Source organism: Lissotriton helveticus, chromosome 2_1 (genome assembly GCF_964261635.1).
Source record: "Lissotriton helveticus chromosome 2_1, aLisHel1.1, whole genome shotgun sequence".
Taxonomy (NCBI): domain Eukaryota; kingdom Metazoa; phylum Chordata; class Amphibia; order Caudata; family Salamandridae; genus Lissotriton; species Lissotriton helveticus.
Genome location: NC_136059.1, coordinates 1,556,436,092 through 1,556,456,068, shown reverse-complemented (window position 1 = coordinate 1,556,456,068; position 19,977 = coordinate 1,556,436,092). Strand labels below are relative to the sequence as shown.

Sequence of the window (19,977 nt, the reverse complement as noted above, 5' to 3'; positions counted from 1 at the left end):
TTCACAAAAATATCTAACTCAGTAATATTGTTCAAAAACCTCACCGCAAAATAATTGGGGATTCAGTAATATCTACCCCCAAGACCATCTACCATTAATGAATGCTAACATCGACTCCCCCCCCCCCCAAACATACTAGGACTGTTTTTCCAAATTCCCCTCACATTTACCCCACTTGCTTCCCGTTTTTCCAACACTTGCCGTTGGGAATGGACAGATTTGTTTAGGGGAGAGGTGAGGGATATGGAGAAAAGTACTTCTTGAGGCCTGGTGTATTGCTCCCCTTTCAGCCATTTCTACATTTCTTATTGGAAACTTCCTTATAGTGACATCTTTAAAGGTAGCCTCATGGTGAATGGTACTATTAGTAGTTTGAGGGGTAAGCGGTTGCACTATTGTATAGCAAGTACCTCCTACTATTGTGGTTTGCTTGAGATGAATGTATGCACCTTGTATCTGCGACTGTGCCATTTCCAGTCCAGAACTGTAATCTGCAACATATTTTTCTATTTTCTCACTTAGCCATAGCTTCTTTGTGATAGAAGAGCTGCAGTCCATGCCTGTTGATGAAAAGAGCCGTGACCATAAAGCTCGTTGCCTCTGGTTTCTGGATGTTCTTATTAAATTCGGTTTACAAAAGGTGGTTAAGAAGAAAAGTAAGTAAATTGTACTATGCTTATGCTAATTGTGATCTCTGTGCATTTGGATTGATTCAGTCTTCTTTTTTTCTCAGTTGTCTTTGTTGCCATTCTGTGTAAAAGGCAAATTCCTTGCTTGAGGCCTCTGGCAAGGCATTAAAGGCAAATGTTCAGTTAAAGGCTTTGCGCTTGTCTCACATACACATACATTGAAATTGTGAAAAAGCTATACAGTGGATTAATAATTTGCTGAAATAGAATATGCACTTCTGACCCACGACTTTGGGATTATTCCTGGAACCTTGAAGTTGTAGGTGTTACGTAGCAATTCAAAGGTGATTCTCCATGTCTTCCCTAGTGAATTGGGCGCTGAATAAACTGAGTGTGAAAGCTGGGCACTCCGCTGGGCTTTATAATCTCTGGAGAAGTTTGGTTGAGCAGTCAAGACCAATTTCATGGAAGTTGTTGGAAAGCAATAGGAATTAAAATAAAGAGGAAATGCTCAGCAAGCGTTAGTACTTTAAAAAAAGAATTCTTTAATTACCTTAATAAGTATTCTGTAAAAACTAAAGCAAACCGTGAGAAATCCTTGTGGATAAGTGGATTATTATTTGGGGTGGACCGTTGTCCACTTCAAAGATAAGGCTACCACCAGCTAGATGCCACTTAAATAAAATAAAATTAACCTGTGCTCAATCTCTGGTAACGTGACAGAAAGCAGTCAGGTTTATATCAAAGGTAATGTGAAAATATTTAAGCAGTGCATATACTGTAGAAAACGTCACACAATACAGAATAAAGCTTACATAGCAGTCCGGTTTATTTCCGAGGCAATGGGAAAATATTTAAGCAGTGCATATACTGTAGAAAATAACACAATACAGAATAAAACTTTACAACCAATATTAAAATAAAGAGTAATTGTGTAAAGTAAATCAAAATGAAAAAAATCCAATAAGGGGAACAAGAGACATGATTTTTTTAAGATTGAACTGACAAAGGGCTGAAAAGTACAAAGTGCCAATTATAGTCAATGGAAGCGTTAGACTGGGAGCTAATAGTGATTTGAGGCCAACCACGATGAGCCCTGGTTGGAAACACCAAGTGGATTGATCCCAGTTAATATCTGGAAGTCAAAAGGTTGGAAAAAGTTTCGAAGTCCCACTTAAGAAAGGGACTTTGTTACATTTTGAAGACCAAAATCCTTCCTGAGCAGACCACTGCTGAAATTGTAGCTGCGCTGGTGGAACCGAAGGCCAGGTATTAGAAACTGGTTTGTCCCACTGGAGCTTTGGAGATTTCTTGCTGAAATTGTCTTGAGTCCCAAAGCATACCTTTTCAGAGATGCTGGAACGAAGCTGAAATTCAATCCAATGCTGTGGAACTGCTGGTCAGATACTTTTTGCAGCAGGTCCCACTGACACTCCGGAGCAAATGTTTTCAAATGTTTCCCAACTTTCTTCTGGTACCCCAACAGCCACAGGAGTATACGTCTAAGGCTCCCAGGACTTCATGGGGAGGAACTTTGAGACTCTCTGGGTTTCAGCAGAGGCCAGCAAAAACGCCTAGTTGCCACTAGTCAGTGTAGCAATTTAGGGAAATTTAGGGAAAAGCCCTTTGACAGCTTGTTGTGCCATTGTAGCCATACAGAAGGTGAGCCAACTGGCCCATAGAATCCACTTATTTGTCCTGGGTACAAGGGGGAGCAGGTCAAGTCAGGGCTCCTCTCAGGTCACAGACAGCAGATCCATTCCTCTTTTGTTCTTCAGGAGGTTTAGAAAGTGTTCTGATGAGGTGCTTATGGGTCCCACATTTATCCCTGGCACCGGCCAATGGGTGGCGGTGAGTCCTGGGCACTCCTTAAATAATGGGGTAAATGTACTCTGGTACAACCGTTCCCACGTTTTCTGCAGTTCTGGTTTGCCCTACTAAAAACAATCCCACAGTGCCCCTCACTCTCAAAAGCCAACAAGGGGAAATTCTTCTCTCCTTTGTACTGAGCCCGTGTACCCACCCAGAGGCATGGCCACAGTAATGAACAGCCCCTCCTCTATGGCCACTCAAAACCAGTTCTGGGAGTATGGGGTTTGGTGCCAATTTTATTATAGGGGACAAAGGGCTGCTTCCTCCAAGTCTCCCTTTACATTTACTCCAGAGGAGAGCCTACCTTGCAGGGTCCTCAGTGTGTGTGTGTCTGTGTCTTGTGTTCTGACCCTGAAAGTTCTGCATGTGCCTTCCAGGTAGATGGCAACCTACAGTGCTAGAGATGCTGAAAGTTTTAAACCACAGCTGTGCAGCCAGGACAAGGAACTGCCTTCACTTTGAGTCCCAGAGGGCCGTCCAGATCTACAGGATCTTTTATAGTGACTGTCCTCTGTCCCTGAAACTCTGTGTGGTTAGGATCTTTTATAGTGGCCACTGTCTGTGCCTGAAACTGTGCGTGCATTCCTGGTTGCTCCCAGCAGGATCTTGAGTATGCTCTGTCCTCCATGGCGTAGGAGTATTCAATGGGTCTGCTAGTAAGATCGGAATATTTCACAAATCCCATGCAAAGCCTTCCAGTGGTTGCGGAGATATTTGTATTTATAGTCTTACTATGTCAGACACAAGTCCTGTTGTAGATGGGTTGAGCAGAGAGGAACACATATTGTATTGGTACAACTTGAGTTCAACTGATCCCTACATACCGCTGTGGAGCTGGCCTAGCAATGTCTTTGATACAGGATAAGGTCTCTCTTTTGTTCCGTCTTGACCCTACACTGTGTTCAATGAGGTTTAATTTACTAGGGTCCCCCAAAGGCTTTAGGGCTGATAGAAGCAGGACAAAATTTATATTCCAATTTGTGGGGTTTTTATGTACTATTTCTCCAGTTAATTTTGCAATGGCTTGATATTTTTGATATTTTGTTCGTCGGATGGCTTTTAGGTATTTTCCATCTTTATAACTAGTTTGAATCTTTAAGTGAGTGCCTGCTGCCAATCACATTTGTTTTAGTCGTGCTTGGTTGTGTATTTCCAGAGCACAGTCAGCAGGGGATTTTAAGGCAATCTCTAAAACAATCCTAAGAAACTGACCAAAGCAAACTGAAGAGTACTGCATTCTGCTCTGGGGTAGTGAGCTCGAGAAGCATCTAGAGGCACCAAATTGGGCCTATATTTCGATGGACACTAGGGGAAGAGCTGTCTGGACAGCAGATGTAAATGTTAAACCTCTTGTCCTGGTGAATATGGATAAACACCGCAGGAACCTACCCAAGGAGGATGTACATTGCAGGTAGGGAGACAGTGCATATTCAAGCCCTGTTGCTCATTTTAAGATTAAACAAGGCAGACTAGTTCTAGAGCTAAAACACTACAACAAGTACAATGACAACAAGCAGCAAATGGGTGGAATCAGCTTCGCATTTCTGAGTGCAAAGACAACCATCCTTCCAAATGCTTGTTGAAGAAACACTTATCTGTGAAAGTGTGAAATGTTTGACTCACTGAGGAGAGTGTGCCTGAGCAGGTGCTTGGGGTGTGTCCCAGTAGGAAATATGGATATATGGGGCTTTTCGAGCTGACTTGGGGAAATGTATGCAAGAACTAAGAGAGTGCATAAATAAACAGACAGGCAAATGGATCACCTCTAACCCACTCATGTTGACAGAATGAATGAACATGCCCAATTTTGCTCAAAGCAGGCATGTTTCGAGAAACTGAACATTGAGTTGCAAGGGAAATAAGAAGGCCTTTAAAATCACTCTTGCCACAACAGTATTCAGATTAGGGGCATCCAGTGTGGGGCAGAAGGGGCCTAACATCCAGCAGTATATTGAAAATCTTCTACGCTCCATTACGAATCAGCCGGATGCTCCCTAGAAAAGCTAAACTGACTGGTGTGGAACCTCTGGTGCATGCAGATAAGTCCCAATGGATATACTCACAAGTGTTATCTTCTTTGAAGACCAGGAAATGATCATACCACTGATGTGAAAAGGCAGCGATCTTCTCTGTTATGCTGAAAAGCAATATATTGTGGCAGTGGGGTACATGACAGGTCCAAAACTGTGGTAAACCACATAAAAAGGTGAAAAAGATTGTGTGAATCTATGAGGACTCAGATGAAGTGGTGAGAGAGTCATTTAGAGCAGCAAAAAGAAACAGATAATAGTTAGGTAAACATGCAGCTTAGGCGGTGTGGGATACCCCCTTCCAATATGTTTTCACCTGAGGCCACCAACTAAGTAAAGTCCACTCTCTCAAAGAGACTGCTCATGGGAGTGACTAGATGGGCAATGACAATTACTTGAGAATTGCATATAAGACCAAGATATAGGGGTGGGGGTGCTTAGTGTAGTAATTGATTTGGCTGGGTAGCAGCCTAAGAGGATTTACCTTGAGTTAGGCTAGGACAGTAGTCTATGGATAGCTAAGAACTGTCAATTGAAAGAAGGGAGGAGAGGTAATGCTCATTTCATGGCTATGGCGCGAATAGGACAAATATGGACATGTGTTCTTTATTTTATGTCGCATTTTGTTTGGTTGTGGGGAGGACACATACAAATGAGATCTAGCTGACTTGCAAGTACTTGGAATAGTTGTTTCAAGGGATAAGTGAGAGTAAATGGGGGCGTTTTATGCATTATTCTTTTCTGGTGCCCTCATAAGAGGATTAATTAGCTTATATGTTGGGTTTCAACACTTTGTATGACTATAACTTCTGAAACTGTTAAAAGACAGCAATGCTCACATTTGCCACTTGCAGGGGAGTCCTGTTATGAGGAAAGTTGGGGGGAAACTGCTTTTGCGTTAATTTCCACAACAGTTTTTGTCATTTGATAAATTTGAAAGTGAGGGGTGGGTTGCTGTTTTATGCGCAAGAGGTACCCCCAAACAGGATGTGAGGATGGAATCAGATTAAATGGGATTGTACATAACTGGTTTTGGAAGTGGGTACAAGAAAATTTACACCAGTGTTTGTTATGCTCTCAACACAGGTAAAGCAAATTTCTTGCAGGATGCTATTTTGGATCTGCTTAGAAACGTCAAAAGGAAACTACTTATCGGAGGGATTTGAATATAGTCGTGTATGGCCAGAATGTATTCCCTGCCTCAGAGACGGAAAGAGTTGTTGCATTCACTATGTCCTGTAGACATATGGAGGGAAAAGCATCATTAAACAAATGAATCTGAAAGAAACAGGTTAGTATTAGATTCCTTACCTTAGAATATCCCCAGGTGTCAGACTGGATCCGGAAACTTTTGCGTAGCAGTACCCTTGCGCGTCGGTAGGCGTCGTCTGAGGCTCCACTTCCGTCATCGGCGTCGTTGGCGCCGGGATAACGTTGCCGGAGTACTTAGACGCCGCTCTCGCAAGCTGACGTCAGTTCCTATTTTTTCCACGCCAGCAAGCGCCGATCCGGGAACAGTGGTACCCTTAGTCATTTTTTGACTAAACTTTTTGATCTTTTTGATCATTTTTTTTCGAAGTCGAACGACTCCGACGGTGCCGGTAGGGATGCCCTGGTTTAATCCCTCCGTTGACTGCAACCGACTGATGTCGGTTACCGACCGCCACCGCCGGTGTCTTCATTGCCTGGGGCCCGACCACGATGACAAGTCGTGCCCCGACTGCCCGGCCATGACGTCGAAGACTAGGCGGGAGCGGACCCGCAAGCGCCTCGAGCTCTGGCAGTCGGCCCGTGCCGTTCGAGGTCCCAGTCCGGAAGGAGGTCGAGGGACCGGTCGCGGGGCCGGAGTCATCACGGCTCGGAGGATCGACACCACTCCTCGAGCTCCAAGTCCTCCGGTAAGAGGCACAAGAAGTTGAAGAGGCGACATCGCTCTTCCGACTCCCCCATGACGCTCGCGCGACGCGGCCGGGGAGTTTCGGGCGTCACGGCCTGCTCCATACCCGCCGGTCCCTGGGCAGATCGCGACGCCGGAGGAGATCGACGCCTTCCTCACGGCCATGAGGTCGCTCACTCCTCCGTCGGGTTCCGCGGCGCCTTCGGGCCCAGCAACCCCGATAGGGAGTCCAAGCGGGCCGGGTGCTTCGGCTCCGGCGCCGTCGTGTGCTTCGGCCCCGGCGCCGTCAGCGACTTCGGTCCCGACGCCGCAGGGCTCCGCCGGATCCGGGTCGTCGCTGGTCGACCTTACGACCTCGCCGGCACCGACTCCTAGGGTGTTGCTCCCGGCGCCGACCACGGTCGACGCCTTCCCCAGTCCCCCCCTCGGTCCGGTTCCGACGCCGGAGCGGCATTCGATGCCGATGGGAGATTTTTTCTTCTATGATCCGACCCCATCATTTGACCCTGAGTATCAGGAGATGGGTGGCAAGGCGGATTGGGAGGGGTCTGAGGACCCTCTGGCACGTGAGTGCCAGCCTTATCAGGACTGGGCAGGTGAGCTAGGGGACGCCAGTGGTCTGGACACTTCGCCAGACACTGGTTTTGTCTCCCCTCCTACCGTGGCTACGGAGGAGGGGGCTGCCTATAGTGTGGTGTGACGCGGGCGGCCAAGGCCTTATCCCTTGAACTCCCCGTCGCAGCCGTGAGGACTAACCTCCTCACTGAGGTCCTTAAACCGCAAACAAGCTCTTCGGTGCCTCTGTTGCCGTTTAATGAGGCCTTGTCTGACGTTCTTCTGAGCACCTGGTCCAGGCCCGCTACAGGTCCTCCTGTAGATAGGAACGTGGCCAGACGCCACCGCCCGGCTCCGGGCGACCCTTGCTTCCTGTCCACCCACCCCACTCCCGAGAGCCTGCTCATACAGGCCTCTAACTCCCAGACCGCATTCCAGACGGCTCCCCCCGATCGGGAATCCAAGAGGTACGAACAATATGGCAAAAAGATGTTCTGCTCACTGAGTTTGGGGCTGCGGTCAGTTAACACCGCGTGCCTCTTGGGCCGTTATACCCACTCTCTGTGGGACACAGTCGCGGACGTGCTGCCACAATGTCCGGAGGAGGCCCGGACTAAACTCGCCCAAGCCCTTGCGGAGGGTCGAGATGCGGCATGGTACTCCATCAGATGTGGACTGGATACCACGGACTCGCTAGGTAGAGCGATGGCAACGACGGTGGCGATTCGTCGCTACGCCTGGCTGAGGTCCGCCAACTTTTCAGCTGATGTCCAAAACACCCTTATGGACATGCCGTTTGATGGCTGTCGCCTCTTTGGCGACAAGGCAGATAGGGCGCTTGAGCGCTTTAAGGTCTCCAGGGCTACGGCCAAGTCCTTGGGCCTGTCTGCCCTGCGCCAGCAATCTGCTGCCTTTCGCCCCTTTTGTGGCCAAGGAAGGGGCGCCCCCACACGTCCTGCCAGCCACGGGCCGTAGACTAACATCCAGCACGGTGGCGGACGTGGTAACCGCCGTGGTGGTGTCCGGGGACAACGGCGCAGCCAGTCCACATCCACCCCCGCAGCATCCGCCTCAAAGCCTTCCTAGGAACGGTTCGCCATCACCTCCTCCACTGGCGCGACATCACATCGAACAGGTGGGTGCTGCAAATCGTCCGAAGGGGCTACTCCCTCCCCTTCGAGGCGACCCCTCCAGCCATGCCACCGCAGTACCACCGCGTGTCGGGGGATCACTTGAATCTTCTGCAAGAGGAAGTTACGGCCCTCTTGGCCAAGGGGGCCATCAAACGAGTTCCTGGGCCAGACGTAGGATGTGGTTGTTACTCCCACTACTTTCTGGTTCCTAAGAAGGGCAAAGGGGGCCTACGCCATATCTTGGACCTGCGGAACGTCAACGGCTTCCTCCGGGAGGAGATTTTCAAGATGCTGACACTGGCTCAGGTCTTAGCTGCCCTGGACCCAGGAGACTGGACGGTAGCGTTGGACTTGCAGGACGCTTATTTCCACATCCCCATCCTGCCGGCCCACCGGCGCTACCTGTGGTTCACGGTAGGCCACGAGCACTTTCAGTTTACCGTGCTCACCTTCGGCCTTACCAGCCCCCCACGGGTGTTCACGAAAGTGATGGCGGTGGTCGCAGCTCATTTGCGCAGGTTAGGGGTTGTTGAAGGCGGGTTCGCCCCAGACAGTCGTCAACCACCTCCAGACTACGGCCGACCTCCTGCACCTGCTGGGGTTCTCCATCAATGTGCCGAAGTCGCACCTGTGTTCCTCTCAGAAGCTCCTCTTAATCGGAGCGGTTCTAGACTCGGCGCAGTTTTGGGTTTATCCTCCCGAACAGAGAGTTCGGGATATTCAGTCTCTGATTCCGATCTTTCAGCCTTTATCCCGAGTCTCGGTCAGGTTGACGCTGCGGCTTCTGGGGCTGATGTTCTCCTGCATCCTTCTGGTGCATCATGCCAGGTGGCGGATGCGGGCTCTGCAGTGGGACCTGAAGTTTCAGTGGGCCCAGCATCAAGGCAACTTGTCCGACCAAGTCTTAATCTCGGAGGGCACTGCAGGACAGTTGCAGTGGTGACTCACGGACCGCGATTGGGTCAGCGGCAGATCCCTCTCCCTACCCTAACCGGAGCACGTAGTTGTGACGGACGCGTCCCTCCAGGGCTGGGGAGGCCACATGGGAGAGGCGGAAATCAGAGGCCTCTGGTCTCCGGCAGAGTCCCAGCTCCATATCAACCTTCTGGAGCTGCGGGCGATACGACTTGCACTGAAGGCATTTCTCCCCTCTGTCCGGGGGAGTGTGGTGCAGGTGTTCACGGACAACACCACCGCCATGTAGTACTGCAACAAACAGGGCGGGTGGGGTCTTGGACCCTATGCCAGAAGGCTCTGCGCCACTGGCAGTGGCTGGAACATCAGGGCGTGACCCTGGTGGTTCAACACCTGGCAGGTTCCCTCACCCGTCGGTGCATGATGGATCACGAATGGCGTCTGAGCTCAGACGTGGCGCAAGGCCTCTTTCAGCAGTGGGGAGAGCCTTGGTTAGATCTATTCGCCACAGAAGAGAACGCGCAATGTCATCAGTTCTGCGCGTTGGAATTTCCAAGGCGGCACTCGCTCTGAGACGCTTTTCGCCGCGAGTGGAGTTGCGGTCTGTTGTACGGCATTCCGCCTATACCACTTCTGCCCAGAGTCCTGAAGAAGATCCGGCGCGACCGGGCCCAAGTCATCCTTTGGGCTCCGGACTGGGCACGGGGGTTCTGGTATCCCAAGCTACTCAGCATGTCTGGCGATCCCCCGATTCGTCTGCCCCTTCAGGAGGACCTTCTGTCGCAGCAGCAGGGGACGGTCCTCCACCCGAACCTGTCCAGTCTCCACTTACATGCGTGGAGATTGAGCGGCGGTAGTTGAGGCCATTTGACTTGCCCCCTGAAGTCTGTAATGTCATTTTGGCAGCCAGGCGTTCTTTCACAAAATCGGTATACGCCTGCAGGTGTAAGAAATTTGTGGCATGGTGCACAGCAAAGGCTGTGGATCCCCTTTCTGCCCCTCTTTCAGAGGTTCTCCTCTTTCTTCTTTCTCTTGCCCAGAAGGGCTCTGCTCTGGGCACTCTGAAGGGCTACCTCTCGGCCATTTCCGCCTTCTTAAGGCTACCTGATCAGCCCTCTTTGTTCAAGTCCCCAGTTGTAAATAGGTTTTTGAAGGGCATCACTCATATGTTTCCTCCAGTTCCTTTCATGATGCCTCAGTGGGACTTGAACCTTGTTCTAACTTTTCTGATGTGTGCTCCCTTTGAGCCACTTCATAACTGTCCTCTTCGTCTCCTTACTCTGAGGACCGCTTTCCTGTTTGCCATCACCTCTGCCAGGACAGTGAGTGAACTCCAGGCCCTTTCTTCTCAGCCTCCTTTCCTTTCAGTCCATCCGGACAAAGTTGTGTTGCGGACACGACCCTCTTTCCTGCCCAAGGAAGTCACAGCCTTCCACATCGGGCAGTCCATCACTTTGCCCACCTTCTTTCCGCCTCCACATCCCTCGAAAGAGGAAGAGAGGCTCTACCGTCCGGACCCAAAACGTGCGCTCTCATTCTATTTGGATCCCACACGCCAGTTTCGTGTGGATGACCAACTCTTTGTTGGTTACGTGGGCGCTAAGAAGGGACGGGCGGTGCGCAAACAAACCATTTCTCGATGGGTCGTCTTGTGCATCAAGGCTTGTTACTCTTTGGCTCGAAAGGCGACTCCTGTGGGGCTTCGTGACCATTCCACACGGGCCACGGCGGCTACTACTGCCCTGGTCCGGGGAGTCCTCTTGCAGGACATCTGTCAGGCAGCTACTTGGGCCTCGCTGCACACGTTCGCAAGACACTACTGCCTGGACAGCCAAGTCCGGAGAGATGGCTTTTTCGGCCGTTCAGTTCTCCAGGACTTTCTGGTGTGATCATTGGTTCGCAGACCCCCCACCGGGGTTGGTATTGCTGGGGTATCTATTCTAAGGTAAGGAATCTAATACTAACCTGTTTCTTTCAGAAGCACAAGTTCCTTACCATCGGTAACGATATATCTGTAAGAAACAGTAGTTAGTATTAGATTCCTTACCGCCCCACCCATCCTCCCCGTTCTGCGAACCGATATCTAGGGTTAAGGTCATCCCCTTTCAGGGCCCTAGTTTTTATGGCACCAGTGTTGGTTTTTATCATGGCTCTGCGTTTTCTGGCGCGGAAAAGCTGTGTATAAGAACTGACGTCAGCGAGCGAGGGCGGCGTCATCCCGGCACCAACTATGACGGACGCGGAGCCGCAGACGATGCCTACCGACGCGCAAGGGTACTGCTACGCAAAAGATTCCGGATCCAGTCTGACGCCTGGGGATATTCTAAGGTAAGGAATCTAATACTAACTACTGTTTCTTACAGATATATCGTTACCGAAGGTAAGTAACTTGTGCATTAGGCAGATTGCTTTGCCTGCCAGAGGTCATATGTATGACTGGACTACTACCTAACTACACATCTCACGGGGACAGGATGGAAGAGACAAGCTTAGACCAAATTGCACTTTTCAGGCCTTTGACTGATTTATACGACATGGGGAGAACATATCATCAATTGTGGAGGTTTATTGACGCTCCCCTGAGATGCCTGTCAGAGATGGAGGATGTTGAAAAGGAAAACTCAAATATTTGTCGCATGTAGTGCTATAGATTCATGTGCTGGGCACACTCCTGCCATCTAGTGTTGGGCTCGCACATTTACAAATAGTTTTTCTTTGAAGAAGTATTTCGCGTTACAAGATCCAGTGACTCCCTCCTCCTCTTTGAGGTTAGGCACATGGTAATCAACTCCATCTTCAGATTGTTTTTCTCCGCCATTGGGCTTGGAGGTACGCATTCTAGCTCGCTATCGACGCATACTTGACCCAGAGAAGCTAATGTTGTTGACGAGAACCCACCGCCCTTCCCTGGCGTGGCAAAAACATCGGTAACCAGTCGCCACAGAACCGAGTTGATGAGCAGTCTGTGTCTTCCATCGTGAACGGAAAGTGTTCTGGGAGGAGTAATGGAACGGACTCCCATTTTAAAGGTGCCCACAGTGCAGCGCTAAGTACACACTCAACGACCAACTCCTGGTCTACAATTTGTGTCTCTCTTCAGAACACAACAACTAGACTGTGCGGCATGTTATCAGCTCAAATCCAAAAAGACTTTAAGGTTCTGTTGGGCACGTTGCCTTGCCCACAGCTTAGGGACTACCGCTGAACAGGAGGTATCGGAGGGAGAGGAGATCATCAGCACCGACAAGAAAGGCAAGTATGGAGGAGTCAACTCAACAGGCAGCCCGCACTATGTCGCATCTGGAAACTCTGATGTTAACACTGGAGCCAGCGATAAAGAGGACTAGCCATCTGTCTTCTTTTGAGGAAGCCCTGACGTCATGCCTGAGTTATCCATGGGCCTGAAGACAAAAACAACCCCTCAGGTCATGAATACTGCTATCCTTCCAGCCCAGTCACAAAAAAATGGCTACACAACTTGTAGTGTCCACATCCTAGAGTGGATCGGCCCAGCAGCCCACTCAGAGTCACAAGTGTTGGTTCTCCGCGACGTAGTGGTGGTTCCGGTCGACCCCAAGAGAAGTCTTCAGAGCCAAGAAAGGACCAGAGGATTTTCAATCCAGGCTCATAGCACAAAACACAGAAATGGGGCTGAGGCCACGAGATCTCAGACCTCCCTCTGAATGCCATGCTTCCCCAATGCCATTAGTGCAGAAAGTCACACCATCTAAACTTTTTGTGTTGAAAACATCAGCATCAAAACCATCAGCATCGAAAGAACAGTCTCCAAAGAGGTGGCTAAAAAGCCCTCTCAAGGACATTTTGGCACTAAAACTAGGGAGATACCAAAACACTACTCACCCAAGGGAGGAGAGGGCCCTGTCCTCAAGAGAGTGTAACCAGTCCTTGATTCGCTACAGAGAATGATCCACAAACTGGCAAACTCCCTGCCCCAAAAAGAGGAGGCTAGAGTTTGAGTAACCTCTAATTAATTCACTCCCAACAAAGCCTGTGGTCAACAAAGGTACTAGCCCACCACCAATACCAAACATCTTACCTGCACATTCTCTCCCATCGCAGTCATCTACACATTCAGCCATTAGGAGTGTAAAACTATAGTCTCAAGGGGATTATTTTGAGAGGCCTTCTCTATATCCACAGAGGCCAGGCAACCTTCGGGAAGATTATAATGTCGACCCACAGGATGACCCAGATTTTCAGCCAGTCCTTATTAAATCATCCCCACCAGATGGCACAAACAGTTATTACACTGTCATACAGCGAGCTGCAGCATACCACAAAGAAGATATGCATGTCACACCCGAGTAGGAGGACTTCTTGGTGAAGACTTTATTGAGAACAGAAGTCTGTCCAATATCTATCAATGGTAAAGTCAATGCTGAAATCATTCTTTGAGATTTTCAAAGACCCAGTCAAAATTTGAATACTGACCCCTAGGGTACCTAGGAATTATAGAGCCTCTCCTTCAGACCCACATAAGGGAGCATCCTTCCCCCGATTCCCTAGTGGTGGCTACCGAAAAGCGTGACAGCGCAAGGGACAGGAGATGCAGGGTGGTTAGAGGTAATGGCAACCATTGGTGCATAGCTAATTTTGTAGGGCTGTTCCCCAGATACAACCGAGCACAATGGGATAAGATGGAAGATCTGCTCCTGCACCCCCAGATAAGTATAGAAAGAAAGAGAAAGACTTGGTCGCAGAAGGGAAATTTATATCTAATGCGACCATTCGATATGCACTGCGTGTGGCTGACAATTTAGCGAGAGATATTAACTCTGCTATCCTTTTTTAAAAAAAATTTTTTTTAAATGTTATTGGAGTTCATGGTGCAATAAGGAAATACATAAGTACATAACCATAAGCAAGGTTTAAGAACATCTGATACATATATGAACAATTAAAGAACACAATATTTTATATGGGGGTAAAAAATTATATAAAGATCTGTCAATAAATATAGCAATACAGTACATTTCAAATTCTTATTCTATTGTCCATCCAATTCTTAACCGGGGCCCATAATCGTCTTCCCATTTCTCGTTTTTTAACACCTTTAAATTCATAGAGGGCAGACTCAATATTGTAAATGGCCAAGAATCTGGACAGCCACATCTGAAAAGACGGGGCTGTTACATCCTTCCAACCGGCCGAAATATTGATTCTAAGCACGGCGACCGACATAAAAACCAAAGCAGCCTCGTCATCTGTTAGAACCAATTTAGAATCTGAGCCAAATAACATTAGTGTTGGGGATAGATCGATCTTATGACCTAGCAGCCCCTCCCAGAATTTTGTTATTCCATCCAGGGCGGGGGTCAATCGTTCACAAGTAAAGAACATATGTAGTAGGTCAGCTTGTCTCTTATTGCATCTCGGGCAGCAATCATCATTCCTAACACCCCAAGCAAATAATTTAGCCGGTGTATGGTACAGATTAAAGACTGTTTTAAAATGTTGTGCTCGTAAGTTGGACGCCCGAAAAATCTTTTTATTCAAGCTTAATGCTAGGTCCAAATCTACATCCGGGTTTCCCAATTTAGTTGCCCAATCACTTTCTACTTTTCCTACATCGTCCTGTAATCTGGACACCAGCATGTTGTAAATATCTTTTATCTTCCTACACCTTCTTCTCATACCCTCAACCACAGGGAAGTCTACGAGGGGTTTGAGCTTTGGTCTGCAAGCCTATAAGATACTAGATATTTGCCCATATATAAGCCATTGATTTGAGGGGAGGCCATATCTCCTTTGCATGTCCTCAAACCCGCTTATCCTATCTCCTACCATTAGGTCTCCAATAGTCTTAACCCCCAAGTTCCTCCAGACTCGTAGGATCCCGTCATTGCTTAAGTGAGGAAAAAGGCTAGAATTAACCAAGAGGAGAGAAGGGTTGACTTTAGGGATATGAATTTTTTTTAGAATTGATTTCCATACTTGCCATGCACCTAGCAGGATCTTAAATCGTGCCTTCCTATAGAACCTATATTCCAGTTCCGTCAGCAGTAATCCCGTAGCTTTCTCCCCCATTAGTAGATTGAAGATGGGAGGGGGACCCTGGTTGTCTGTAATAGTCGCATCAGTGTCGCATTGAAACAGGATTGACATCTGGGTTAGGAGACAGGTCCAGTGATACAATCTCAGGTTCGGAAGTGCCATCCCACCCCTTTCCCACGGAAGGGACATAAGGGTCGTTGAACGTCTAACCTTGCCGTATTGCCATATAAACTTGATAAAGACAGACTCTAATTGCTTCAGAATTTTCTCCTCAATATATAGGGGAATGGCTCTAAATAGATATAGCACCCTTGGAAACATCGCCATTTTTACAACATTTACTCTCCCGACCAGCGAAAGATGAAGGGCATCCATCCTTTTCAGTTCTAGCTCTATGGATTTAATAAGGGGAAGGTAATTCTATTCCACTATCTTACCCACTGTAGCATTTATCTTAACCCCTAAATATAAAGCAGAATCAACATGCCTTGGGTCGGGTCTTGGTATGTTTCTAGAGCAGATTATCTGGGTTTTGGATTCATTCAGAAGATATCCAGAACCTTGACCATAAAGTTTAGCCATCTATACCAGTTCTGGGAGTGCCTGCTGTGGGTCTGTGGTGATAACCGCCAAGTCATCAGCGTAGGCTAAGATCTTGTTTTCATAACTATTATAAATCACAGGAGATATTCTAGGGCACTCTAAAATCTTCTGAATGAACGGATCAATGTATAGAGCGAATAGTATGGGGGAGCAGGGACAACCCTGCCGTGTCCCTCTACTTATCTTAAACTTGTCTGATTTCTCTCCCATTACTGTAATTGTCGCTTCTGGGTCTATATACATAGCTTTAATAGCCCTAATAATATTTGGACCAAAACCCCTCCCGGCCAAAATGCTCCAGAGGAAGCTCCACTCCACCCGATCAAAAGCTTTTTCTGCGTCGAGCAGGATCATGGCCATCCCTCCCCCCACGGCTTCCTGGGCATCAAACAGAGTTATTGCTCTAGATGTGTGATCTGTCGTACCACGCCCAGGAACAGTGGTGGTTACCGAAAAGCGTGACAGCGCAAGGGACAGGAGATGCAGGGTGGTTAGATGTAATGGCAACCATTGGTGCATAGCTAATTTTGTAGGGCTGTTCCCCAGATACAACCGAGCACAATGGGATAAGATGGAAGATCTGCTCCTGCACCCCCCAGATAAGTATAGAAAGAAAGAGAAAGACTTGGTCGCAGAAGGGAAATTTATATCTAATGCGACCATTCGATATGCACTGCGTGTGGCTGACAATTTAGCGAGAGATATTAACTCTGCTATCATACTGTGCAGACATGCGGAGCTGCGTATTTCAGAATCCAAATCAGAGGTGCAACAACACAGAATCCAAATCAGAGGTGCAACAACACCTTCTGAACCCTGCCCTTTGATGGCGAACATCTCTTCGGTCCCAAGGTTGACGAGATGTTAGAAAAGATTAAAAGGGACACACAGACCGCAAAAGCAATGGGTGTGCTACAGACCGCTGCCCATAACAGTAATTTCTAAAGCAACAGAGAAGGGGTGGAAGTAAAGCATCCACCACAGATCAGGAGCTATCCTGTCAACGGCAGCAGCAGGCCTACCATCAACAGAGGCAAAGGTTTTGGTAGGGGCTCATACAGAGGCAACCGTACCACGGGAAAAGGTATATGCACGCCAATTAAAGATGCTGTCTCCACCACCAAACAATGACTCCCCTCTGACAACCCAACACCTGTCTGGGGAAGTCTTTTCGGGTTTCAGACACAATGGGCAGACATCATGTCTGACCAGTGGGTACTGTCAATAGTACAGCATGGATCTGAAAGAGACCTGTTAGTGGTAGATTCTTTACCTTAGAACATGGGTACTCACAAACTTTCTCTCGGGGGCCAAATTTATAGTGTGGTTTGTGGCGGAGGGCCGCACCGGTGGGGCTGGGTCAGTGGGGGGCAGGGTCAGAGAGGGCGGGCTAGAGGGGAAAAAAATCACTTTAGTTTCAAAACCTTGTTAGACAGTGCTGCATTTCCACAGCAGATGTTACTTACCATTAGTTGGCTCTATTGTCACTCTTATTTTTTTCCTTGCTTCTTATTTGATGCCTTTCCTTGTCCATCTTGCATTTGTTCTTCGTCTGGAAAATAACCCCTCTACCCATGCCCTTGCATTGCTCACTTTTAAGGAAATACATTTTTCTTTTTGGTTATACACTCCTTGAGAGTGCATGTGTTTTCCATCACTCCCCATCTTCTGCTTTCCACCAAAAATGCATTCCTAGTACTTCGTGTTGGTCTCTTACACGTTTCCTGCTTGTTCTCATGTACTTCTCCCCAACTCCTATGCTCCAGGTTGCTTTCACCCTTGGTTGCACCTCCCCCACCACTGTGTTTCTCTCTTTGACTATCTGGTGTGCTTCTTTCCCATGATCCTCCCGTATTACATATTTGCCCTACACTTTATGCTTGTCCCCAGCCACACATGTTGTTCTCTCCGTCTTACGCTGCTTTCTCCACTTCCCATTCCGGCTTCCCACACTCACTCCTCTGTTATCCCCACCAAGCCCCAAAACCTGTGGCCCTTTTTTAAATTGGTGCTTATGCACTTAAAGATCATAATTTGATCCAAGTGTCACCCACCATCTTGGATTGCTAAATAAAAAAACGTGATGCCCTTTTCATTCTGCTATCCCAGAAATGTGTATGCACCATTACGCATTTGCCCGTCCATGGAATGATGCAACCCTTTACTGGTGGTCGTGTCATCATATCTTTTTTTTTTATTACGAATCTGTACTACTTCCCAACGCTGTACAGCACTGCCACAAGCAACTGGATGAGCCAATAGGTCCTAATGGCAGGATCTGTTGGCTTTGCCAATGCTCATCTTTCACTTGTGCACAAAACAGAACACATATAAATAGTTCTCACATCAGAGTTTTGTGCATGTAGCCACTTCCTAACTGGAGGAAATTGTGTGAGCAAAACATTGCAATAGGAGTAAAAGGGTCTGCAAAAACTAGCAAACATTGGCACGTTTTTTCCCCATTGATTTTTGTTGAAGTCATAGGTAACAGGTGCAAAAACCAACTTGACACCATGTGTAATCGGTATTTCTCTGTGGGATTTGGTACTATTATTACCTCCGAACATTGAGGCAGTGCTGGTGTGGCATAAGTTTGGTTATTTTGTTCCTTTCGACAATCTGGTCCTGTGTATATGAGCGGATTCCTATACTTGCTTTTACACCGCAGTTGAAGTTTGGGATGGTGCCGCAGACATTGCAGAGCTAAATATTACTCTGGGAGGTAGAGGGGGGAGGAGAAACAAACGCAGGACTCCCACAAATAATAGCTTTAATAACTGCAACCATCCATACAGTTTCTCTTTCTAGAGAGAGATGCTTTCAGCTTTGTGTTTTTTTTCATTTCCCTTTTGGTTGGTATTACGTAGTTGGCATTTGTTGCAGACAGACGTAATGCCCTTACAGCTGACTTTAAGGGCCTGTGCTTCCCGACCGGTGACTTCACAGAGGTCGAGCTATTCAGAAGCAAGCAGTAAACAAAGAAGATCGCCGCAGGAGCAAACATAGTGAATACGTATTCACTATGTATGCTGCTTCGGCCATCTTCTCTGTTTACTTCCAGCAGGAAATGGCCTTATGACAAGACAAGGTCCGCGGGCCACCAATTAAGGCCGGCTGGGCAGTTGGCGGCCCGCGAGCCATACTATGAGTCCCCCTGCCATAGAATATCCCCAGACGTCATTCTGGATCCGTAACGATTGTCGTCACCAGTACCCCTGCGCGTCAGTAGGTGGTGTTGTGCGGCTCCGGGTCCATCGCAGGCACTGAGCTGACGTCACGGAGTCTACTTAGGCGCCACCCATGCGCGATGACGTCAGTTCTTTCTTTTTCCGTGCCAGCAAGCGCAGATCCTGTTAGAGCATGTACCCTAGTCACTTTTTAACTAACTTTTTTGAGATTTTTTTTTGTTTCTGCTTCTCTTTTGAGTCTTTGACTCCTGGTGCCACGTTGGGATGCTTGGGTTTAAATCCTGCAGGGCCTGTCGCGGTACGATGTCGGGCCGTCCCCCATGGCATTGCGAGTCGGAACAGGAGTGGGCGGAAGAGTCAGAGGATGCAGGTGGCCTTGACCTCTTCTCTGAGCCTGGTTTTCTTTCTCCTCCTGATGTGGCCATGGAGGAGGGCGCCACATACACTGTGGTGCTCCGTAGAGCGGCTGAGGCCCTTGACCTTGATCTGATTACGGTAACTCTCACAACTAACCTCCTCACTGAAGTCCTTAAGCCGGCAGCAAGCTCTATGGAGCCTCTGCTACTATTCAATGAGGCGTTAACTGATGTGTTGATGGGCACTTGGTCTAGACCAGGCACAGGAGTTCCCATGGATAAGAACGTGGCCAAGCGTCATCGCCTGGCCCCAGGTGACCCTGACTTTTTGACGAACCATCCAACTCCGGAGAGGCAGGTCATTCAAGCCTTCACCTTCCAAAGCGCATTCCCTACTGCCCCGCCGGATAAGGAATCTAAGATGCTGGAACAGTTTGGCAAGAAATTGTTCTCCAATGCCAGCTTGGGGGTGCGGTCGGTCAACACAGCATGCCTCTTGGGCCGTTACTCTCATGCTGTGTGGGACACGGTTGCGCAGACATTGCCTCAGTGTCTGGAGGAGGTTCGGGCAGTGCTTTCCCAAGCTGTGGCTGAGGGGAAAGATGCCCAGAGTTCTCCATCCGGTGTGGACTGGACACCGCGGACTCACTGGGTAGGATAATTTCCACCACAGTGACCCTCCGTCGCCACACCTGGTTACTGTCCACTGGGTTCTCAGGGGATGTTCAGAGTTCCCTTATGGGCATGCCTTTTGATGGTACCCGCCTGTTTGGTGACAAAGCAG

General features: G+C 48.4%; 1 protein-coding gene across 1 annotated transcript in view; it reads left to right on the top strand.

Moving 5' to 3' along the window:
- POLR1E (RNA polymerase I subunit E) overlaps positions 1 to 19,977 on the top strand; it is a 241,850-nt gene that overhangs the window by 119,359 nt on the left and 102,514 nt on the right. Inside the window, exon 9 of the mRNA XM_078676521.1 lies at positions 523 to 656. Coding sequence (XP_078532647.1) covers positions 523 to 656 — 134 coding nt within the window. The remainder of the gene's footprint in view (positions 1 to 522; positions 657 to 19,977) is intronic.